The following is a 25,076-nucleotide window of genomic DNA, read 5'->3' on the forward strand; positions in this document are numbered from 1 at the left end:
CTATTTCAAACCTGATACAAAGTTCTATGTGTGATGAAAGCACAGCAACGTAACCTTTCTCTCTTTCATATAGTTTCTTAGATTTTATAAAACACCACAAATTTAGGATCCCAAAGCTGAAGCAATGAAGAACTGATAACCTTTTTAAAAGCAATGTTTCCAAATCTGCACCTTGGACTGTAGCTAAGCAAGAAAGCAAACCAACCAACCAACAAAAAACTCTTATACGTAACTTTCTACTTTTGTTTTCTCTCAATAGGGCAATGATTTCTCCACTTAAACTTCAAACAGTGTTTAGATTAAGAAATTACTCAATAAATCAGACTACAATTTCCTTTTCTTTTTTTCCAAGAATGTTGTTCATTTGCTACAACCATTACACACACAGACCCAGCAGAGATGTCCTGTATTCCAGGGAACTTACAATGAGTGTTCTGAGTATTGTGCAACACCATCCCCTTGGATATGGCAGCCAAATCATCCAGGGGCTCCCTGTTTCCCTACAACTTTCAAAAAAACCACAACTGCTGAATGCTTATCAAACTTCTGACAATTTCACATGGCACTGCATTTCTTTTGAGCAGCATGCTTGATATAACAAGAAATCTACTAAATGCAATCTTAGAGAGCCACTCTACAAAGTCTCCTTTCCTTGACAAGATGTATCCATGGCAATAAATGGAACTTATGCTCAAATACTTCAAAAATAACTTACGAATTGTAAGATACACAAAGTGAACACAACAGCAGTTTTACCGCACTTGGTAACTTTTTCTACCTGAAAGCCTCTCAAAGCTAAACAGAGAAGCAGCATCATAAGAAATTACCCATAAAAAGACTCTCTAAAAGAACTCCAAATCATATTTTATGAAAGTGTGAGTAAGAAAAGGAAAGTAAGCAGATTTTCCAATGTAACTAGGTACAGTACATGCATAAAGCAGCAGGTCAAGGAGACCAATGCTGCAGATGTTGACTCTGTTTGCTGTCTCATTGCACTGCTTTAAGACAAGGAGAAATATATCATTTGGCAAGCAAATGCGATAATAATACTAACTTCCTTATTTTCAAAGCAATTGCATTTTACTCAGATGACCTGCCAATTTTAGTCTGCATCTTAGATGTTTCAAGATTATGCTCTAGTACTGGTGATACATTCTAATGCGACATTTTCTGAAGCAATCTGCTTTGTTCATCGCAGAGACATAAAGGCCTCCACAGAAGAAAACACACGCTAAGCTATCCAATTAATTTAGCAAATTTGAAGTGAGATGTTGTTAGCTTTCAGGTAGCTACCAGACATATTACTTGAGTATCTTTATGCCTTATTTCGATGCCCTTAGGAGACAGCAGATATTCAGAAACAATGTTCAAATGTAGAGAATCCATAATTTCCCTTAAAGCAGAAATATATTCTATTGATTGTCATGCTTCTTGTTATACTCTTCTTTATAAACTAAGAGCCTTTTATTAGCTTCTTTTCCCTCTAAAAACATCCACAGGCTACAATCAAGTCACTTCTCGGTCTCTCATAAGGTAATATACTGCATTCTTTCAGTCTTCAACTTTCAGGCATTTTAATCTGTGCACTTTTGCAGGCTCTCTGTTCTGGCCTTCACTTTTAAACACCATTTCAAAATGCAGCTGTAATAACAAAGCATCATATTCTCATCAGTGTTTTAGAGTGTTTTCATTTTCCTGCTACTTTTGTGACATGGCATCATGATTTGAAACACTGCTATGAAAAATTTAGTAATGAAATGTAAAATAATATTCATAATAATAATAAATCTTTCTTGCTTTAATTTTTATTAAAAGATTTTAACCAAATAAACAATTATAATGAGTGAGAATTCAGCACTGAAAAATTCTTTGATAAATAAATAAACATGTTTCTAGGACTGAAAAATTCACCTGAAGCACCCACAAAAATAATAAATCAAGACACATCATCCTTAATAAGAAAACTGGCTACGTATGACTGATAAAGAAAAGTACAGTCTGTCCTTAAGAAATACAAGAAAAGACATGCAGGAGGAAAAGGAATTGAAGACTTATCAGATACTAAAGTCTGTGAGAACTATCAAAATATATAATGAAAAATCCAGCAGAAAATCATACAGAAAAATGTTTCATAGTTAGGAATAAGGCCATCACTGTGGTGCGTTTTCAGTTTTGCATCATTTTCAAAATGCCAATGAAACACTGTCAGAGACACAAGGGAAATAACACACCGAACAGCACGGTCCAACTTGCAAACCCTTGCAGCAGCCTCTATTCCTTTTTCCACCAAAGTGATGGGACAATTTGCCAAGCATGGAAGACTGTCCAAATAATAAAGCCATCTCCTTGTACATCTGTCACAAATGACTGCACTGCTGCTTTGGGCAGGAACTAGAAATCCAACCATCTGTAGTAAGCCAACAACTGCAACACTTCTCAAGACCCAGACAAGCAGCTTTTTATCTGCAGTGACAGTGGAAAGTGCTTTGTGCTGTGGTGTGAGGCTGCGTGTACAGTGGATAGGACGGTATCTGTGACAGGATAAGGACTTTCCTTCTGTCATCGCTGCAATGTAGCACCAACTTTTGTAATGGATTTACAAAACAGATTTCACAAGAATCTGCTTTTGCTCAAAGTTCTAATGGGGAGCTTCAGTAGCTGGATTCAGAGTATAAGCAGTATTATGTCAGGAGACCAAAAGACAGAACTTAAATTGAGTGTAAGCTTGCAGATGACACAAGGCTGCATGGTGCACTTGGCACAACTAGGGGACAGGATACCATAAAAGAGAGACCTAGACAGGATCAAGCTGTCTTGTATTTGGGTTGAGGAAACCCCTGTTATCAGTAACAGCTGAGAGATATAAGGATTGTGCACAGCTGTTACAAAAAGAACTTAGAGGTACTAGTTGCTGGCAAGCTGGGCATGAGCCAGCAATGTGACCTCGCAGATCAGAAAATTAATTGTATCCTGGGCTGCATTAAAAGAAGCATGGCCAGCAGGGTAAAGACGATGATTCTTCCCCTCTGAATTGGTGAGACCTCACCTGGAGTACTGCATCCAAATGTGGAGTCCTCAGTACAGGAGAGACTTAGACCTGTTGGAGTGAGCCCAGAGGAGGGCCACAAAAATGACCCAAGGAATGGAACATGGACACTGCAAGGACTGGCTGAGAGAACTGGGGCTGCTCAGCCTGGAGAAGAGAGCTCAAGAAATATGTGGGAGCAGCCTTACAGTGTCTAAAGGGGGCTATAAGAAATAAGGGAATGGACTCTTTAGCAGTGTCTAATGTGACAGGAAAAAGGGAAATGCCTTCCAACTGAAAAAGGGAAGATTCAGACTGGATATAAGGAAGAAGTTTTTTATGATAAGGCAGTGAAGCACTGGCACAGGTTGCCCAGAGAGGTAGGGGATGTCCCAACCCTACAGACATGAAACATCAGGCTGGATGGGGCTCTGAACAAACCAATCTAGCTGTAGATATCCCAGTTCATTGCAGGGAAGTTGGACTAGATGACCTTTAAAGGTCCTTGCAAACTCAAACGATTCAATGATTTTATGAAATTCAAAAACCTCAGGGGAAAAAAAAAAAAAAAAAGTTGGGAATCAACTGTGAAGAAAAACATACAAATTCATATATAAAAAGTATAAATAATCTGCTAAGAATAAAAAAAAAGAAAACCAACTGACTGAAATGTTATTCTAGGAGATAAGCACCTTATGGCCATTAGAACCTCTGCAGATTACAAAGAAGAGGCTAGATGCATTCTCCCATTTAAGTGTTTAGGTTGTCTGATACATGACCATGACCTACATGCTGGTAGAAGAACATGAAATATTCAGAGGAATCAAGCTTTAACACTCAGTTGGGGTAAGAAGATTTGCCCTTTTTAAAGAGATTAACCAAGAAATGCAGGAGAAGTCAGACAGTTCCAACATGTATTTCAAGCAAGCAAAACAATGAAAAACAATAATGAAAAACCTATCCACTAAATAATGCAAATAAAACCAACAAAGAGCCCACATACGCAGATACAAAGATTAAAGCTATGCAATTCCCCAGAAGACATTAAAAAAGTTTGGCTGTAAAAAAAGCCAGAAAGACAAACAGGAGGAAGAATAAAGGGAAAAAAAAATAAAAATAAAAATGCGTTCTGATTAAATTTGCATCTAAAGAAATGTTTTTTTCTAACTTCTAGATCATAATGACTTAAGTCTTTTTTTCCGTCACACGTTTGGACTTCAGAATGGAAATGTTATTCACATTGGTGAAATGATCTCTCAGTTTTTACAGTTTTCTCATTCTAGGTTTCTCCTCTTAATCTATGTTTATTCAAACAAGAAGTCATCTCAATAGGTTAATGGTCAGCAATCAGATTTCCATTTTACTTAGCCATGTGTACTCAATTCTCTAATTTGTGCATTTAATCACTGTAGCCCTGCATATAAATAAATTACATAAATTAGTTATTTAAATTTACCCATGGTAAAAAAAAAGTGGTACCCATGGTACCAAAGGTGATGAATTTACGAGCTGTGATGAACCACTCAGCACCACATAAAGAACAGCTACATGCTCTTACACCAGTCCCTAGGATACAGAAAACCAGCCTTACACCAGAATTAGTACTGGAATGAGTAAATTAATAAATGTATGCATCGTCTGAGTTTACTGACACCTTCAGGAGTTGCGTTTTACATGGAATTTGAACTTAACTGCAATCAGTCTGACTATTCAAAACAAGAAAGCAACCTCCCAACGCATCTATGTTAAACAGAACGTGTTGTTTCTGTTTCTGTTCTGCTTATAATCTTAACATCAGCTATTTTTTTCCTATCATGAAGTCTATTATTGTGTAAAGATAATTACAAGGGATTAATCAACTCAGTAAAATATTCACAGAACTACTCTAAAGCTGCATGAAGTTTATTAATCATTTCTCAAACATATCTTCGTTAGTATACATTGTTTATGTACAAAACACTTCAATAATTTTATCCTTCAGGGATTCTTGAAGTATGCATACACAGTTAAGAAAGACGGAATATTATCAAAAAGTAATTGCTTGCAAATAAATTTTTATCACCAACACATTTCAAAGGATTTCTCACTCAACTTTTATACAGTTATGAGAGAAAATTACTGACTCTTTAACAGCTTTTGCCATGCTGATTTCTACAGTAATGCATAAATGAAATACATGAAAGAATGGGTGCATTCCTATGTGACATAATCTAGGTGTTCCTGCTCCAGCAGAGGGACTAGATGAGATGATTTTTTGAGGTCCCTTCCAATTCCTTACATTCTGTGACTCTGTGAGACCTGTAGTGGTCTGTACATGTATTTAAAAACAGTGTTATTATCTCCCTCAGCCATATCTTCTAAAGATGGAATGATTCCAATTCTCTCAGCCTCACTGTAACTATATCAGCCACCTAATTATGTTACCAGTTCTCCACTGGACTTGATCCAGTATGGCAACATCATTCTCATGCTTGGGACCTCAAAACAGGACTTGTGTCCCGGATAATCAGCATTAAAACTTACCTCAACAGGGAGCTTGTACTTAGTGTCATACAAAGAACGGCAGATTTTCAAAATTTCATTTCCCATGCTGTCCTTTTCCTCAGGTGGGTATCTCTGCAGCATAATGGTAACCAGTTTCACCCATGGGTTATCATCTGCACATGATCTGCCCACAAAACACAGATTTTTAATAATGTATGTAAAAATACATATACTTACACGTAGGCACACAAAGCCCTTCAAAATCTGAAAGTCCAACCATCAGCCTGACCTACTGAGTCTCTCAACTGAACCATGTCCCTCAGTGACATGGATCCACAGATCTTCTGAATACCTTTAGGGATAGGGACACTACTTTCCTGGGTAGCTTGTTCCAACACTTGGTTACCCTGTCTGTGAGAAATTCTTCCTCATTTCCAATCTAAACCTCTCCTGGAACAAATTGAAAACATTTCCTATTATCTGTTACATGAGAAATGAGATCAGCACCCTCTTTGCTGCAATCCTCCTCAGCCTCCTCTTTTCCAAAGCAATCACTGCCTCATTGCTCTCTGCACTTGCTCAAGCAACATGATATTCTTTTTCAATATCCTACTGAGGGACCCAAAACCAAACACAAACTCATTCAGTACCACTGTTACACAGTCAGCCTTAAACCAAAGGCAGAAATCAGACATCTAAATTTTATCATGCATGCTGGCAGACACAACATTTACTATAAAGTTTAATTGCTGGAGCATTTTGTGGCCTACAGCTGCTATTTGCCAGGTCACAGAGATGATTGGCTACTTTTGGTAGTGACAGGTGTACCTGCTAGGACTGGATGTACTGGCAGAAAAAAGTAGCAGACTGATGCTTTCAAATGAGAGCACAAAGGAACGCACCCACATTGCCATTTTGCTAACATGAATTAATTTTTCAATCCATTTTAATGCACCTCTAAAACAGACTAAATCCATGCACAGCAGTGTAGATTGAGACTGTATGCAGCCACAGTAACACAACCACCATGTTCATTTGTGCATAAAATTCAGAAGGTACAAAAGGTGGTTTAAAAAATCATCTGTCAAGCTCCGGTCATTAATCATTTAACCAAGAAATTGAGATTTAAAAAAAAGTTTGTTTTGAAGAGAAAAAGAAAATCACAGAAGGAACAAATCTGGCAGGTTAGTCTTACTACTCACAGTAAATTAAGATACTTGTCCAGCACAAGTGGTAAGGAGCAGTAAAGTGCTTTGAAAGTGCTCCTTTTCAATGGTATTATTTAGCAGCAATTGTTGAAAGTAACATAATAAATATAGCAGCAAATTGAGTCTCTTAAAAGAACTGGTTGCTGACACATACCAAGGAACCGGTCTGACAATTCAAGAGAGGACAGCTGTCGATATCTACTATTTCATATATATTTAAAAAGAAAACCATCCACATGAAACTGTCATTATATTCTAACACAAAACCCACACAGAGATGCTAGAAGCAGTTTTAGAATGCAAACTAAATGGAAGTCATTATTTTTATTCTTTTTGACAACTTAATTGAGCTTTTCCATCAGTCACAGTCACTGAACAAACTGCTGCCATGAGTCTGGCTGGAAGCGGCACGACGCTTCTTCTCCCTTCCAACCTGAAGGGTTGAACCCAAAGAAGCCATCTTATTTGACAAGCAGAACATGATGCACTTGATCTATGAACCCCCAATAAGGTCAGGAGAAAAAAAAAAAAAAAAAAAAAAAAAAAAAAAAACACAATTCCATCTTTGCCACTGGCTAAATTAATAGCTCTTGCTATGTGATCCATCTCTTGCTTAAAGGCATGGAGAGTCATCATGAATTTCCATTTTTATAGCTGCTGCCTCCAGAGTACATTAAGAAAGAATTTTCCATTAGAAACAGAAAACAGAAATCACACTTGAAAGCACAGTTAGAAATAGTTCGAAAGAAACAGAACACTTAGAAAAGTTAGAAATAGCACGAAAAGATGTAGCCCATAAATAAACCTGTATATGACAAGCCTTAAGTCAAGTGCCAGACATAAATATATATTTATACAGAATTTATACAAATATAAAAGCTGACATCTAAGTATACTTTCTGAAAAACTTACTTTTCCTTATAATTATTTTGAATACTACTAATAAACAGACATTATCTGCCATTTCTACATAAAAGAAAGATTCAGTCAACAAAAATCTGACTCATACAGGTAGAATTTAGGTTTTCTAAGTGTCACCTTTCTTCAACCATAGTTTAAAAAAAAAAACAAAACAGAAGTCAATTACTATTTCCATGCTGAGATTTATTTCACAAACTTGAAATGAAGACTTTTTTTGTACCAAACTAAAAATGTTTTTAGAAGGAAATTTTCCATTAAGTTAAAAAAAAAAAAAAAAAAAAAAGTGCACTCAGCCACTGATCCTCCTAAAATAAGGTTTTTTTGTTTGTTTTTTCTCATTAATATTTAAAAGAAATATATAAAAAAAATGCTTTTTGAATGTAGGCATTCCAAAGATCCAGGCAGAGCTTTATTTACTGTTATATTTTATTTTGTTTAATTCTTTATTATTTTTTCTTTTTCCAAGACTCTATGAAGTGTTTAAAATGACTTCTGAATATGAGATGCTGAGGCAGTAAAGCATGTATACACAACATGAATGCAAATATAAATAATTTTAAAGTGCTAACTGAACAACCGAGCCATCTCCCCTGCTTCCTAAGTTAACACGGCACAATGTGATATGACAAGAACTATATATGTAGGTGAAGAATATTCTTTTGTTAGAGTGACTGATCCTTCTTAGAGAAGATATTTTCTTTAGAAAAAGTAAAAATGCTCCTAAAAACACCCAAACTTGAGTTCTTTTACATCTCTATCTTTCGGAGCCTTTATAAAACCTAAGTTTTATCTTTCAATTTTGTATTCAATTATAAGATACTTCCCATTAGCTGAAAGGCAAAATTTTAAGAATTCTGATGACTCAGACTTAAAATAGCCCAGTTCATACACATATCATTACATCTACAATAAACAAGCAGTTGGCAACAATAGCACTCTTCTGATGCAGAAAAAAAACAAGACCAAAAAAAGATTTCTAATACACAGGGCTAAACAATCAGCATAATTGCTTTCACTTCTCTATTTAACAATTTCTTAATAGAGCTTGATTTTAAAAATGGGATTGCTGAAAAACCCATTCACTCATTTAAATGATTCTGTTTTACTCCAACTGAGCAACCAAGGTTGGTTTTTCAGAAACCCAGGTGCAGAAACATTAAAAGGATAAAATAAAACCTATGCTGGTAAAGATACTTGTATGCTATTGACATGAAATATGCAACAGAGATAAAAGAGAGAATTACGAGTAACACACGATGAAAGGACTCCAGAGAAGTGCAGAAATTACTGGCAGTCTTGCCAAAGATTCAGACATAAGCGAATGATAATAATTGTCACTGACAACAGAGTGAGAGAATGTTCAGATAAAGAAGGCGGAAAGTAGCGAAGGTTCTGTTGTTGCTATTGTCACTGTTCTGTTTCGCTTCTTCTGTTTCTTGATCGCTGGTTGGCCTCATAACTACAACACAGCCTCTGATTCACGATCTCATGAGTTAGTCCAGCATTTTCGAAGTAAAATAATTAAAATTAATAAAATTCAAAATAATTAAACTGAAATGTAAATTATTCCTGGAAGAGTATAACAAGAGGCAGTTACAAAGATCCATCTACTTGACAAGAGCTTATAAAATGATTACTCTCATACCCAAGGATACTTAAGAGAGTTGAGTCTGACTTTTTAAAACCAATCAAACATGAGGTGGTAGGACTGAAGGTAGAATGGGAACAGAACATCATTTCTGGAGCATTATTGACTGGTAAGGTTTTGAGTTCTCTCAAATTTGTTTTGATGACAGCACACCAATTACAGAAGACAAAGATCAGCCCAGTAGTGTTTCTGCACACCAAATATATTATGACTGTAGAAAAAAAACACGTTTTATACTTAAGAAAACATATTTTGCAACTTAAATTAAATGTAGGTTAAATCCTTATAATGTGTTTAATGTTTATCCATTAGACATGACAAATACACATACCCAAACAAACAAAATTCTAAAACATACCTAAGAGAGCCTATAGAACTAAGTGGAAGAAAAAAATTTTATAGAATCATAGAATGGTCAGGGTTGAAAAGGACCACAATGATCATCCAGTTTCAACCCCCTGCTATGTGCAGGGTCACCAACCAATAGACCAGTCTGCCCAGAGCCACATCCATCCTGGCCTTGAATGGATCCCTCTAGGGATGGGCATCCACAACCTCTCTGGGTCTCAAGTTATTTACTTATAGCTATAATCATAGCTGACTGCTATTAGAACATAATTAATGCTCTTTTTAAAGCACTAATACAGAGCTAGAAAGAAGGATTTTCAAGTCACAGTACATATTCCTGCTGATACAGGATTTATAAAGCACAGCCTTATTGGTAGAAACAAGAAAGATTATAAGAGGAAAGCAATGAGAAAATAAGAACAGAGACCCTATGGGAGAGCAAAATGCTCCATCTTTGACATTATTTTTTACTGGGACAAGTCCTAGCAGGAAAAAGAAAGCTGAATAATCACTGAATTATCAGAAAACAATAAAATAAAGAATAAAGAAGCTAGAGATGCAACATTCCTACTGAGAAAAGAACAACATTGAAATTAGGGAGTGGACAAGAGAACTAAATCAGTCTCTTTTTAAACATGCAGCCTCAATTTTCTTCCCAAGCAAAACCCAGCTAAGGCAATGAAGAGAACAGATTGCAAGGTCCATCCAGTCTCGCAAGTGAACAGAAAGAACCAACAATGGTAAGCACATTCTGAACAAACTGTCTTGAAAAAATAAAGAGACAACAACTACAAGAAAAACCAAAAAGTTGTTTCCCATAGTATTAACACAACTGCTTCCTCCCTAATCAAATTTGTTTTCATTTTTAGTAGTCTGGAATTTCAGGCAAACTCAAGGAAATCTGGAAAACCTGAGCTAGTCTTTCCTTTCCTTTCAAGTAATGAATGCGAATTTACTGCTGAGCCCAGGAAAACTTGTAACTTCTGCATGTAAATCACATTATGGAATCATGAGTCAAGGATTCTCCATGAAATGTCTACTAGTGTCTACTGCTAATGAAAGAGAAGGGGACAATTTCTCCTGAAAGGTTTGCTCCTGGCAGTCAAAGTTTTAGTGATAATAAATTATGTCAAAGGTAAAAATAAAAACCTAATTGCAGCACAAACTTTGTCGTTTGTACCTTAATACTGCAGAGACACAGGCTGATCAGTCTCTGGGAAGGAGACGAAGTATGTCTTCCTAGAAGTATTTCCAACCCTATCAAGGGCAAAAAGATGACTGAGCTTAGTCAGCATTAACTTAAAAAGGGGCAATCATGCCTGAACAACCTGATAGCCTTCTACAATTAAATGACTGGTTTTGGTGGATGACAGCTGACATTACACACCTACATTTAATAGGGTTTCAATGCTGTCTTCCATATCTTCATGGACAAACTGATGACGCATGTGCTTGATAAGCTGATGGTGAAGCAGACTCAAAACCTGGCTGTTAACACTGGCACAAGTCCTTTTGTGACTTGCCTAGTGACCAGCAGTGCATCTCAGAGATTAGTACTGGGTTCAGTACTCAAACTTCTTAATGGAAGGTCAGGATGGCAATGGAACAGAGTGCACTCTTGTCAAGTTCATCTTAGAGATTTTCAAGACTCTAACAAAGCAGTGGCCTTAGGCAGCCTGCTCTCGATGACCTTGCTTTGAGCAGAGGAGGGAAGGAAGAACTTTCAGGGATCCCTTCTGAACTCAACTGTTGTTAACGGCGTGACAATCACAGAATCACACATATTAGTTAATGAGTTCATTTTCACTCTTCTCTTGTACCCTACCTTATCTTAACTACATTGATTTTTTTATGTCAAAACTGTGAGTAAACACCTAAGAGCTATACTTACTACTTAAAACCCTAGATACTTTATAATACAGCTGTTATAATACAGCCTAAAGGGACACTACACCAACTGGGAGATAAAAGTAAATAATTCTTAATTTCTTCTGCTACAGAACAGTAGGCAACAACATCTATTTATAAAAGTTCTCTTTAATCTTCCTGTTCACTACTGAACAAAGTTTCGCTGATCCAGTATACTGGGAGGCATCAAATTTTTCAATTACTATTAAAACAAAACTAGGAAGGAAATTTGGGATAGGAATTTGTGACAGACATGCAGTAGTCCTAATAATTTTCTAATGCAAAGAAGAAAAGTTTTAGCTTATAAAACTGTCATAAATGATTTATCAGGAGTATCATCCAGAAATTGCAAACAAAACACAGGCTTGAAGGTGAGTAACCTTTCCAGATTAGTTTCTAATGGACTAGTTCTCTACAAGTACACAAAAGAATTATCATTCATAAACAGCTCAGACTGAACTTTTCTGACAAATCAATGCATATAAAAACTTTGAGGAGTGTGGTGTCCACACTGAAACAGGATGCAATTGATGCTTCAAAGTTATCAAAAGAAAGCATCATATAATGCCTCTAGCCTAAGTATGGCCAGATGAAACATGGTATATCATGTTGACTAGGCAGAAAGTATACTACTGTTACTGCTCTCATTGAAGGATATATGTGACTGTTGTCCCTACATTTTAACATAGGATCATAAAAATTATTGTATCCTAGAAGTCAGCATCACTTTTAAAAATGTGCAGCAAAAATTATAGCCTAGATGTTTCAAATGAACTATTTTAATAAATTACCCATTTTGATAGGTGAGGTGCTGAAATTTCAAATAATGATCAATTGAACTGGTGGATCAGTAACTTCCAGCTATGTCTGTCCTAACATACATTCTTTACTTATGGATTATTTTTTTTTCTTTTCTTATTTATTTTTTTTTTCCAGAGACAAAAAAAGTAACATATAACAAATAAAGAAAAGAGAGATATGATACAACACTGCTTAGTATCATTATCCTCATACAAATTCTACTGCTGGTCACATCTGAACATCAGCTTTCTGAACTTTTCTGTAGAGCATAATCTTTATAACTTTAAATAAAGTGGAACTGAATTGCTTTCTAATAGAAGGTATATACCTGTTATTTCAAAGGGTCATACTCCTCTTAACCATTTTTTAATTCACTGACTGAAAGATATGTAGTATTACTAAGCAACAAAATTTAGGGCTTCTTTTGTTTGAAGAAATTCTCACCTGCTGCTCATTTCCATAGGTGGCCAAGCTTGAAGGAGTAAAACCAAGTGCTGAAATTCAGATGGTTTGTGACTAGATTCCAGAAGTCTCAGGAAGAGTTCACTCCTTTTTTCTTCACTTTCAATATCTGTTATCTCTACCTGAAAGTAAAACATTTTAAAATTAAGAATTTAAAAGCAATAAGCTATCTGTGAAGGACATCAATGCTGTAAAATAATGCAGGAACACAGGCAAAGTCTTCACAGAAAGCCATTTTCTTACCTCTTTTGTTCATTTACATGCAAGTAAAACAGTAAGGCAAATAAACAATGGGAAATGACTTAGACACACATTCTTAGAATAACACCTCTAAAGTATATTCACTGATTAGTTCTCAAGAGTCCTACATCTTTGTAAAAGAAATGCTTAAATTTCCTTTTCTCTTACTATATACACAGTTTTATGTAATGTGCACGTCCAGTACTTCTTTAATATATTACTCTCATTTATCTATGAGAATTCAATGGTTTTATTTCAGTTTGCATCATCTAATCTTTAGTCTCAGAAGGAGTATTGGAAGTCTACTTTAAATTCATTTTCTTGATGAAGAACTTTTGCTGACAAGCACTGCAGTATTTATCTGTACAGGTATTTAAACTTAAGAAAGACAAAAATCCCAGCCTACAGACAACTCTGCCTCATGAAAAGTATCCATCCATGTTCAAAATATGCAACTACTGTCAAAATTTGAAGTCTTCAGCTGATAACAGGTTCTATTGCAGATTATTACTGACTGCAGTTTGCATAGAGTTAAAATTAAAAATAAAAGCAAGGTAAAAGGTCTGAGTGTTGAAGAAAGGTTGCTGTAAATGAGAACCAACTTGATACTAAATGAGAAGCAGCTTATATTTCAAAGTTTTAGTGTTACACCTTTTGGCTTTCAAAAATGGAATACCTATTGTCTGCCTGACACATATAAGTTCTTATATTTAAAAAAGCAATTTGTTGCAATAACAGAGTTGCTTTCTTTCTGCTATTAATACATTCTAACACTGATTTTTTTCCTCCAAACTTTGAAAACTTTCAGAATATATAAACCACCTTGGTATTAACTTACAATTCAGCTGAAGATACATACCATTAAATGTTAAAATTTTTGTTTTAGCCCAAGTATTTCTAAGAGTTCAAACATGGGTGAAGTTTTCCTTCATTCTACAGCCACTTTAAAAGACTGAAGTTTTTATTCCCATCTTCTCAAAGTGACTCTGATATATCAAGGATGCGTTTTTCAAAAGAGGTTAGAAAACAAAGATTCCTGATGCATTTATTGAGTTGCCTGAATAAACTTATGACTTTAAAATATTTTGTGCTGAAAACTTTACTTCTTTCTCCAGGGTATGTCTGAAAGTACCGCATACTAAAATGTTTTAGACAGCAGACATATGTCACCCAATTATAATAGCCCTCAATTCCATCTATACTTCCCCAGATGAAACATAACTATACTCAATATTTAAATTACAAGGCTGAAAAGAGAAGGGAGAACAGGAAAGGGTAAAAGGGATGTAAAATATCCTGATTTCTAAGGATCAAAAATATTTAGCAACTTAGCAAATTACTTACTAATTAGACAACAGAATCTCTCATATGGATTCATCTGTCCTCAAATTCCTTTTTCAGAGCTTTTAGATCAAAGAGATGGCACTACAGATGGTCCACTGAGTACATTTTAGGATACTGAAGCAAGTAGCATGTTACTTCAGAACACAGACTGAATGTTAAATCTTTACAATGATAGATATAAGAATAAAAATGGCACAGAAAGTATCAGTATGAAAATACGAGATGAGCTGTCTCAGAAATGGAGCCATTGGCAATAGAGAGCAGATCACAGTACTCAGAGGGGCACTCTGACAAAATGGCATCTGACATGGAAGTGTGGATGAAACAAAGGTGTGTCACAGAATTTCTCCATGCAGAAATAAATGACACTCATTAACCTTCATCAATGCTTGCTGAGCTTTTATGGAGACCAAACAGTGGATGTGAGCACAGTGAGGTGGTGGGTGGTGAGTTTCAGCGGTGGCAACAGTGACAGTGGTCATCTCTTCTGCTGCCGATTCTTACAAGCACAGTATGCAGGCTCTTGCTTATTGCTGGCAAAAATGCATAGCTAATAGTGGTGACCATGCTGAAAAACAGTGTTTTGTAGCTGTGAATTTATTCTATTAAACAGTGTCACTGTGCTCTTTGTATCTGTTTTAGTTTCCACATAAATAAATAGGAAGCATTATTTTGGAGCAAGCTACACATATACACAGACACAACAGAGGAACAGAGGAAGCAGACACTTTACACAACTAAGAGAGCATGCTCTGCGTTAAGAGGCTGAAAATTCATCTTAAAAGAGCAAAAGCTAGCTGAAATAAAGTTGCCAAGGTTACAGTTAAGCCTGTCACCTTGTAATAGCACAGCAAAACAGCAGAGACATTAAAAATTCCATTTAAACTGAACATTCTCTTTTCAGTGACTCTGAATGAGGAATTCAGATGACTATAAAGCCTGTAACACAACAACGCGCTGCATTTCTAGTAGTATAGTAATTTTCAGAACCATGGTAATAGTATGCTATAAATGCTATCCCTCGACTTTTCAATTAAAAAATCTAAAACATTCAAAGGTTACATACAGATAACCTGCCACGAAAGGCTCAGAACCCTTGTAGTACAAAGGCCCGGAAAGAAGAATCTGTCACTAAACAGATTAATGACACTTACAGCAAGGTAGCAAAGGGTACACTTGAAATTCAGATAATCCATAAAGAATATTAAAGAGAAATGAGTGGAAAACGAAAGCAGGGTTTTCAGTTTCAGTAACAGAGTTTTCCATTGTTGACTAGACTTCCCTCAGTTTTGTGCCTTCTCTTTGGCAATGTAACAAAGCTGGCATTATGTTTCTCCACAAAGGGAAAGTCAATTAGGGGAATTAATTTTAGAAACAATGCACATGATACCTTATACACTACATTGAATCATGCAGCTTTAGCCATTAAAACCACTGTTTTTCCTCAGGTGATTATGGTCTTATTATTAGCAGCAGATTCACGAGATTTGAGATAGTGTACATGCAATCATTCATTCTCCCACAGGGAAAGTCTTCAACTTACTCTAACCTGCAAACCATAAGAAAGCACTTCACAATGATTATATACATATATATTATTTATTTACTTTTGCTGGACTTTTGTTATTTATCAATCAGCTGGCCACGGTATCTTAGTTCTGAACTCACCTTGCTTGTAGGACATTTCATAAAAGAAAATTCCTAGAAGCTTTTAAAACACTTTCTTTTATACATAAAATGTGAAGTATATGTGGGTATAAGTGCTTTTATTGCTTTTTTTTTTTTTTTTTTTTTTTTTTTTTTTTTTCTTTTTTTCCCTATTATACATTAGATAACCTCAGCAAAAACTTTATCTGACTCCAGGCACACTGAATAATTCTGGAATGCACATTTCTTATATCCAGTATTGGAAAAAAAAAAAAATAAAAAATCATGAACTTAAAATACCTCCTCTAAAAAGATCAAACTTTTCTAGTTTTCTGCCTGAGAAAAGTCTTCTGAACACTTATCTAGCTTTCTTCCCTTGTAGCTTCAATCTATCAGATGTCCCACACATTGAAAATTTTCTCCCTCTCAATACACAAAGTTTTCCTTCATTTTCCATATATTTATCACTGCTTTGTATAGATTCATTATGCATGACATACACAAAAGCGTGCAAATATGAAAAGCTGCCTCACAAGTTTGTTCTACCAGCTTTAAGAAACTTTTGATGACACAATGAAGAAAGATAAGGTTAAATAAAGCAGTGGGACAACACACATCACTGATTAAGATAATTTCTGGCAGAGCAGTCCACAGGTTTGGCTGTTTAGTTCAGTACATTATCTTGCTTTCGAAACTGAAGTTAGTTTAAATGAGTATTTACAGTAATAGTGCATGTTGCTGTATCTAAATTGTGTCCCAGAGGCATAAGTATCCACTATATATTGTTCTCCTAATCCTAAAGGACAGACATCTGATAGAGTTGTAGAATGCTTTATTGCTTAAACTGCATGATTTGAACTGACACCAACCAAGCTGAATGGTGACCTAGAGACTGTTTTGTTTAAGAAAATGGATGTGCTAATAAAAAAATCCACCAACCAACCACTCAATCCAATCCTCTCCTTCCCCAAGTTAAATCAATAATAAGCTGCGTGTTTACATATTAGAATGTTGAACAGGAAAACTGAAGCAGATATACCTCCGCTTCATTCTTTGCAACAAATTCTGCTTAGGATATTACTTTTTTCCTTCCTTAAGCATGACAAAGCTATGGTTTTCATCAATAGGTTTTATCCAGTACTAACGTTCTAAGGAAATAATTGAAGGATGTCTGTAACCAAAGAACTGAGCTGTGAAAATCAGAAAAATATTTTCCTTCACAGTAAGTATTTGTATTTTGAGAAGACCTGCATTTGTGCTTAAAATCAACTCCCGGTATTAAAAGCAAAGATATCCATGGTTTCCAAGAGCCACAACTAAAAACCTACTGATTTACATGACTATAAAGTTCATTTTATTATATCCAGCAGACTGTAAATATCTCAAAATAAGTTCCTGTTCATCACTGTAGTCTGTTTGAATTAATATGCGATTAAAAACAGAAACATTAAATATACATTTGAGTAGTTCCTTTCTGCTACACTATATTCTGAATTTGTTTGGACACCCTTGTAAAATGCATTAAGTTTTTATTTATGCCCTCCACTACAGGCTATAGTGGTAGAGGCTTCACCTATACTGCATTTTAAGATAATAAGCAGATCTGACACTGAAGATTTTACTTGGATTCAAGATCAGGAAAGCTGATGCTATTTGCTTACAATCATTAGGAAGGACACTGACTGATAACAATCTGATAGAATTCTGTAATGTAATGATTAGCATCTATATACTGTTGACCTATTCCTGAAGGTGTTCAAAGCCAGGCTGGATAGGGTCCTGGGTAAGTTGATATTGAGTTTGGCAACCCTGCCCATGACAGTGAGGTTCTAAAGGGATGCTCTTTAAGGTCCCTTCCAACCAAAATCATTCTACAATCCTATGAAGTGAAGTTCCCAACTAAGTTAAATAGACATGTAAAAGTGTGTGCAAACACACAGACACACGCTATATGAAAAAATACATATATGTATGTATAAAAATACATATATGCATGTATAGAACATGAATATGAAAACAAATGTTAAAAATTGCCAGTAAAAAATGGGCAAAAGTGTACAACACTTCCTGAAATCAGAAAACTACTTTTCCTGCAAAGGTACGATGAGGAGCATTAAAAGGCCATTTTTTATTTCACTTGCTTCAGAGTGAAGATGAGAGACATCCGCTATCAACCAGAATACCAGACACTTTAAAAGAAAACAAGAACTTATCGAAACACCTTATTCTAAACCTTTGTATGCCAAAGCAACAGTCAATGCTTTTAAAAGCAAAACTGTAAGTGATGCTGGCCCCAGCACACTATCAGCATTTCATTATTTCTAAGCCAGGGCGTCTTTAAAAAGAAATATTTTAGGCTGTGATTGAGAGTAAAATCTTCAGAGACAACAGAATCAGACTAAGAAAAGTAGCAAGAGGTGGAGATTCATCCACCATGTTATTTTTCCTTCCTGCCTACTAGTGTGCAAGAGCAATCATGAAAACACTGCTGAAAGCATGAGAATAAACAGTTTACACTAGCTGATTAACGGCAGGTTAGAAGACACGGCATATGGTCAGATAGAAGAGGTTAAAAGGTTGAAAAAGAATAAACTAGCCAGCCATCTTTCTTTGCATGTCAATGGAATTCAGGGATTCCTCAGAGGAGGAAAACCAGGGAAGTACTTACTACTATTTCACCTCAATCTAGATGCAACATTTTAATGAACAATACACTAACCTATATGAATAACTTTATCCAATAATTTTGCACTAAAATCATCTGTTTAAGCAAGAATGCTTTCTAAAACACACAGTGTTTTGTTTTGTTTTGCTTTAATTTCAGAAAACAAGTTTGATTTGTAAACAAAACAACAGCTTTCAGTTAAGTATTTTCATGGTAAATCATCTCCACCTACCTGTGGGAAATATTTTATGTAGTGCTTGTCAATACATAGAGCTGCTGCTTCTTCCTGTTACTAATTAACTTCCCCTGACTACCCAGAGATGAGGAGAGTACTGAGTTAAGTTTCAAATGTATGCTCCCTTTTTTATTTCATGTCTGCTTTTCAGCCCTTGTGGTATTTAGAATAGGCTAGATTGGACCCTGATCTGAACCTGCACTGACCTGTTTATGTACTGGCACACTGTGACAGCATGCTCACCCTGCATTCACCTCCTCAGTCTTTCAGTATGACCATCTCATTCAAAGCCTGTGCTCAGCAGCTGAGGGTCAACTTCAAGGCTCCACAATCACAATACCGGTTATAGTCTGCCTCAAAGCAGACATTCGGGAACTAATGGGAGACTACGTGCAAATACCTTGCTCAACAGCCGAGGGCTAATTTGAGCAATATGCCCACTGAGATCAGCTAGCAAACAGTATGACCAAGTCAAACATTTTACCCCATACAAATTGAACAGCCCAGGAGCTCCTTGTTTGTTTGTTTTTAAAGTATTTTGGACATTTAATCCACTCTCTGGTTCTATTGACTTATCTCATATATAACCAAATTCGATGCTATTGAACTCTAATTAGTAAGTCAGTACCGAAATGGCCACGATTTCAAACTCTGTTAGCAACGATTGTCAACTGAGGGAAAGAAAAATCAGGCCTTTGAATTCTCTTTCCTTGAACTGAGAAACAAAATGGAGTTGAAATTAGATACCTTATAATCTGCATCTGCTTTGAGTTTCTATAAGAACTGTTCCAAATGTAACATCTCCTATTTAGTTATGTAGGTCCGCAATGTCAGAAGTGGATTTGGTGTAATGGCAGCAGAAGCTGAACCTTCCCACCAACACCCCATTACATTTTCTTGCCACGTGGCAAACGGCAGGAGTAAGGTAGTCTGACAAAATGGCATCTCACGTTTAGCAAACAACAACAAATCTCAACAGGTGCAGTTTTTTCTGTATGGAAAATTTCACATCTTTGCTTCACCCACATTTTCCTGTCAGGCAAAAGAAACACCCAGGAACTTTCTTTCTGACAAACTGATTCATATACTGTTTAATTCCTTATCTGTTTGGTATGAATTGCTAAGAAACACATACAGATTCAGTAAACACAAGTGCACTGCCTAACTCATAAAAATGTATAACTTGTGTAGTAAATAAAATTCATTCATTTATATTCTGCAGGAGATTGTGTCATAATCTGCAAATACATTTCAGCAGAAAGTAAACCTCTGAAACCTACACATAAATATTGAAAGAAAGGGGAGAGAGAAAGAAAGATAACAATGAACAATGAAAAAGAATATGAAAAGAAGTATATAGCTAGCAAGCCAACATTGAACAAGACATTATTAACATACATGTGGTTTAAAATATGCACTGACTTGGTGTCAGTTAATATGTAAAAACTGGAGTCTATATAGCACTGCTAAAACTATATTACACAAGGGAGTTAAAAAGATGCAAGTCATTTTAGCTGTAAGCACCAGTTATCAATCACTGTTTCATCTTCATAACCAAGGTATAAAGATACTCTTCATTTAAAACATAAAAGGTGATAGATAGGAGATGCAAAATTTTAAACAAGATTTTAATCTTTAAATATTACTTTTACATTTAAGCTGTTAAATTAGCATCAGCAATTTCTCTCCATTATGCCAAGTGTCTCTTCAGTTTACATTTTCTGATTATCACTAACATTAAGAAGCAGTGCATGCACAAGTTCCCAGTTTTCGACTGTATGTATAGCTTCCAACTCAATAAATCAGTCTGCCGTTCTTGCTAATTGAGGAAAAATTATGTTAAGACTGTTTTCATGTAAACAAAAACTTTACAAATTTACAAAATTTGTAAAGTGTTTACAAAAACACTTTACAAAATTAAACTTTCAAAATCCTGTCCTGCATGTAGCCTAAACTGACAAGTTAAAACAGGTATTTTTACGAAGAATAACTCACATTAAATTAAAACACTCGCCTCTAGGAATAGTGGGCTGTTGACACTGAAACATGACATTAAGTTGGAGTCAGTATCTATTTAAAAAAAATTTAAAAAGACAGTAATGCAAGATTCCTCTACCATTTACCCATGTTTACGACTTGGACAAAGAACACTTAAAGAGAAAAGTGGACAGATACCACAAAATTATTTAAGCTGTACAAATTTTAAATTTATATATATATATATATATATATATATATATATATATATATATATATATATAAAATTTTATATAAATTAATAAATGAGTAAGTCTTTTACAACCATAGAACTCATTTGAAAAACTAGATAGCATCATAAAACTGTCATACAAGATGAAGTTACGTAAGCGCTATAACTGGTGCTTTTCAGTTTGATGTAGTCATTGTCACAGCAGTCACTGTAGTTATAGGTAACCTCTTGCGTAGGAACAGAAACAATATATTTAGATTTATAATACTACATAAAGGGGAAAAAACGAACAAACAAGAAATAAAAATGGCATATTAATATGGAATGTTGCAGTGATACCTACCCAAAACTTGAATTTTTAGAAAGAAAAAAAAAAAAAAAAAAAGCCCTAATAGCTACACACATTTTAAATATCAAAAAGGATTAGTGCTTACATACATAATGTATCAAAGTATCAAATAAGACAAACATGAAGTAGTTACTTAAATAAAAAAAGTCTCATGCTTCTAATGAATATGAACTACTAGAAATGCCTACCAACCACTATTCAATGAATAGCTGACAGGGCCTCCTCAGATAATAGTTCACAGATCTAAACAAAGTCAACCATAATGATGTTTGACCAAATGAGGCCCCTTAAAAAAAGTATGACTTCAACAGTTATTAATATATCAATATAAAATATTGATAAAATAAGGCCTAAAGAGAAACAGTTTTACAGTTCATACCTCAAGACTTTTATCATCTCTGAATGGAAACCAATGAAGAATTTTATCTGCTAGCAGGAAAAACAAAGTTCAGGATCAAATGATGAAGGTAGAGTTTCTGATAATTTTACGACTACTTCTTTGCTTACATAAATTAATTGATGCTTTCAGGGCAGTGCGTCATCAAAACAGGAACATGAGAAATTCAATGACTTTTGGATAACATACAGATGAATTCAAAATGGTAATTACAATGCCTGGATTCATAAGCATGTACCATTAATTTCCACAAGGATATCACATTTCTTTTCAAACTATTTCATTTCAGGATGTATACTACATATCACAGTGGGACTGGATGGAGAGAACAGTCATAGGATAACATTACCTATAATATCACAAAGAAGCAGAAATCCTTCCACTGTGCCAGAATTTTCTGCCTTCAATGCCACAACTTTAGCAAGTGACAAAATAAGGCTGCAGTACAGTTCACCCACATATTTCTCTGCCACAAAATAAGAACTAAGAATATGTCACTAATGAGCTCTTAATTTTTGTAAAATAAAGATTAAAGCACACTATGCTTCTTTTAAAAAAAAACATTTTCCATTTATACCTTCACTACTAAAGAACTGTCACAGAAAGTGAATTACCTTACATGGACCAACTCCAGGGCCTGTTTATCCTCCTTTAAAGCAACCGCAGCAGCCACATAATCATTCTATTCAAGTCTTGCATAGGAAACCATCACATTCACTCAAGTAATGCTGTTTGTCTTTTCAATTTGTCTTAACCATTTTATTTGTGCAGTTAATAGAAAATGATTCATTTGCATTCTAAAGTATTTAATCAATCATATACACCACAGTTTATGTTCCCCATAAACATTTTACATGTTGTCATATGGAAAAACTGCATCTTCAAGAAATGGAAATTAGTGTTTTAAAATATCGATTAAAACTTGAAGTTAATTTATTAAACCTAATTTTAATGCATTTTTAATAGAGAAACAATGTCTCTAGAATTATAAACATCTTAATAAATTTACTCAAAGATGATTGGATTATAAATTCTTCCTCTAATTAAGCATGTTTTACAAATAAACGATGGCTACGGATTAAACAGTACTTTGTACTTTGCCAGCTCAAGCTAACTGAAGGTCACAGTCATCTGAAAGTTGATAAATGCCTTCAGCAAAATGACTTGGGAGTTCTTACATCTCAGGCTGCTTTCCATATTGTCATGTTCAAATTAAATTGACACAAGTACATGCAATGGGTAAATGCTGAAAATCTGCTATTTCTATTGAATTTCTTCTCTATGAAGTCATGGAGTTCTATGCAGATAGATACATATTTCTGATAAACCAGGGAAGAGAGCCAGAAAAAAAAAAAGAAAAGAAAAAAAATAGAGGAAGTTTGACAGAGTTTGACAGCTATATAGAAGTTCTCAGGAAGTCATTATGTAAATGTATACATTAGAAAGGTTGCTGAGACACAGAAGAACTGCATCTAACATACATAAATTGCCTACCTCAGTAAATAGCACAGGTACGATTGGGAACGTACACATGAATCTAGTAATTTTCCAAAGCTATATTTTAAAAATAAGAGATAACGAGTCCTAAAATTACCATCTCAAATTTGTATTAGAATTTTTTTTCGATTTTTAATAATACCCAGACCTCAGCACCTCTCCAAGCCCACAAGATCATGGAATAAATGCCAGTAACAATATGAAGGGTAAGAGATTACCTTCTCTAAATGACAAAGCTATTTGCATTTAAGTAGCGTGCAAACAGTAATTACATTTTCAATTTGCATAATAATTAAACAATCCTTTAAAGACAAGGTGTGTCTTACAGAAGCTTCCCAGTTGTTAACTTCTTGTCTTAAACTAACACTTGTTTCACCTATGGAACCTTTGTTAATGCCTTCAACTTCCTGGGGAAAAGCTCTAACTCTTGTTTCTGTAACTTATTCTCCCTAACTGGACACTGCAGAAAACACAAAGTACACACACACAGTGCTTGTTGGTATTTTACCTTGCTGCAAGTCATTACAGACTAGATTTTTTTTTATCATTATATGAAAACAAATAACTTCCCATCTTAGATTGATGAAGCTAAACTTCGAAGTAAACATCTTAACCTACATTTTCTCCTCCCCCCCAAAATTTTTTTTTGTAATGTACAAAAAAAGTCAGCATTTTGACCCGTATTTTTCATGCGTCAGTTAACTAGAAAATTACAGAACCTGAAGAGCTCAGATAAAATTCATCAAGGGGATTAAAACAACGCATGCCTCCTCCCTCCAGGAGGATAGGTTGCTTCTGGAATGTGAATTAAAGACTCTCAAGCCTTTGAAAAATGAGGGCCACTGAATTTTTAATTTTGTTAACTTATCATTAGAGAACTGGAAATTGCTGTGTTTCTGACTGTTTGATAGGTAGCTGCTTCCATGAAGTACATTTTTAATTTTGTAAGAGCTGGCCTGTTTCCCAGAAGCACATTGATTTGTGGCACCACTACTTAGAGCACCTAGAGCATAATTAAATATTAAGGCCCTCTTTGATGTATGCGAAGCCTCACTAAGAGGATTAGCAGACACTCTGAGGGTGGCTTTCACACATTTTCTGGTAATTTAACACTGCAATATCATTTTACTTATCTTTACTCAATAGGAATCCACATTCATCCTTTACAATACTTAGTATCCCTATTTGTACCAGGGAATGGGAAAGGAAAAGAGGATTGTCTAGAAAAATGGAAGAAATGCCAAGCAAGTATGGGTAGATCAGTCTGGAAGAAAGATCATGAGTACTTTTTTGAAACATTACAAATTTAACTCCATTAACAAAACCATTAGATGCATTTCTCTACTAGCTAAAATTAACATCCACATGTTTTCCCCACCTTTTTCTAATGAATGTCATTGAGTTTTTCTCTACTTTGCTGGATGAGAAAAGGTGACCAAACGAAAAAAGGTGGAGTGACATTAGAGAAACAGATACCTACACATAGATGCACACACACAAAAATGAACTGACATAGCAGCACGCTTCTGAAAGATGTAATTCCTCATGTCTACGTTTGACTGGGTTATCGAGAATAACCCAGAAATTTAATAGAGTTCCACAAGGGTGCTTCTTGAAGGTCACCTAACCTGAAGTATTAACCTGTGTAATGAAAAGCTGTCTGGATAACAATCTCTCTTGATTTTTCA

The 25,076-nt window shown here is 35.2% G+C and overlaps 1 protein-coding gene across 1 annotated transcript in view; it reads right to left on the reverse strand.

Moving 5' to 3' along the window:
* NBAS (NBAS subunit of NRZ tethering complex) overlaps nucleotides 1-25,076 on the reverse strand; it is a 142,349-nt gene that overhangs the window by 11,502 nt on the left and 105,771 nt on the right. The window contains exons 49-50 of the mRNA XM_015859432.2: nucleotides 12,788-12,927; nucleotides 5,549-5,693 (exon numbers count right to left, since the gene is read on the reverse strand). Coding sequence (XP_015714918.1) covers nucleotides 5,549-5,693; nucleotides 12,788-12,927 — 285 coding nt within the window. The remainder of the gene's footprint in view (nucleotides 1-5,548; nucleotides 5,694-12,787; nucleotides 12,928-25,076) is intronic.

The sequence above is a fragment of the Coturnix japonica genome, chromosome 3 (genome assembly GCF_001577835.2).
Source record: "Coturnix japonica isolate 7356 chromosome 3, Coturnix japonica 2.1, whole genome shotgun sequence".
Lineage (NCBI taxonomy): Eukaryota > Metazoa > Chordata > Aves > Galliformes > Phasianidae > Coturnix > Coturnix japonica.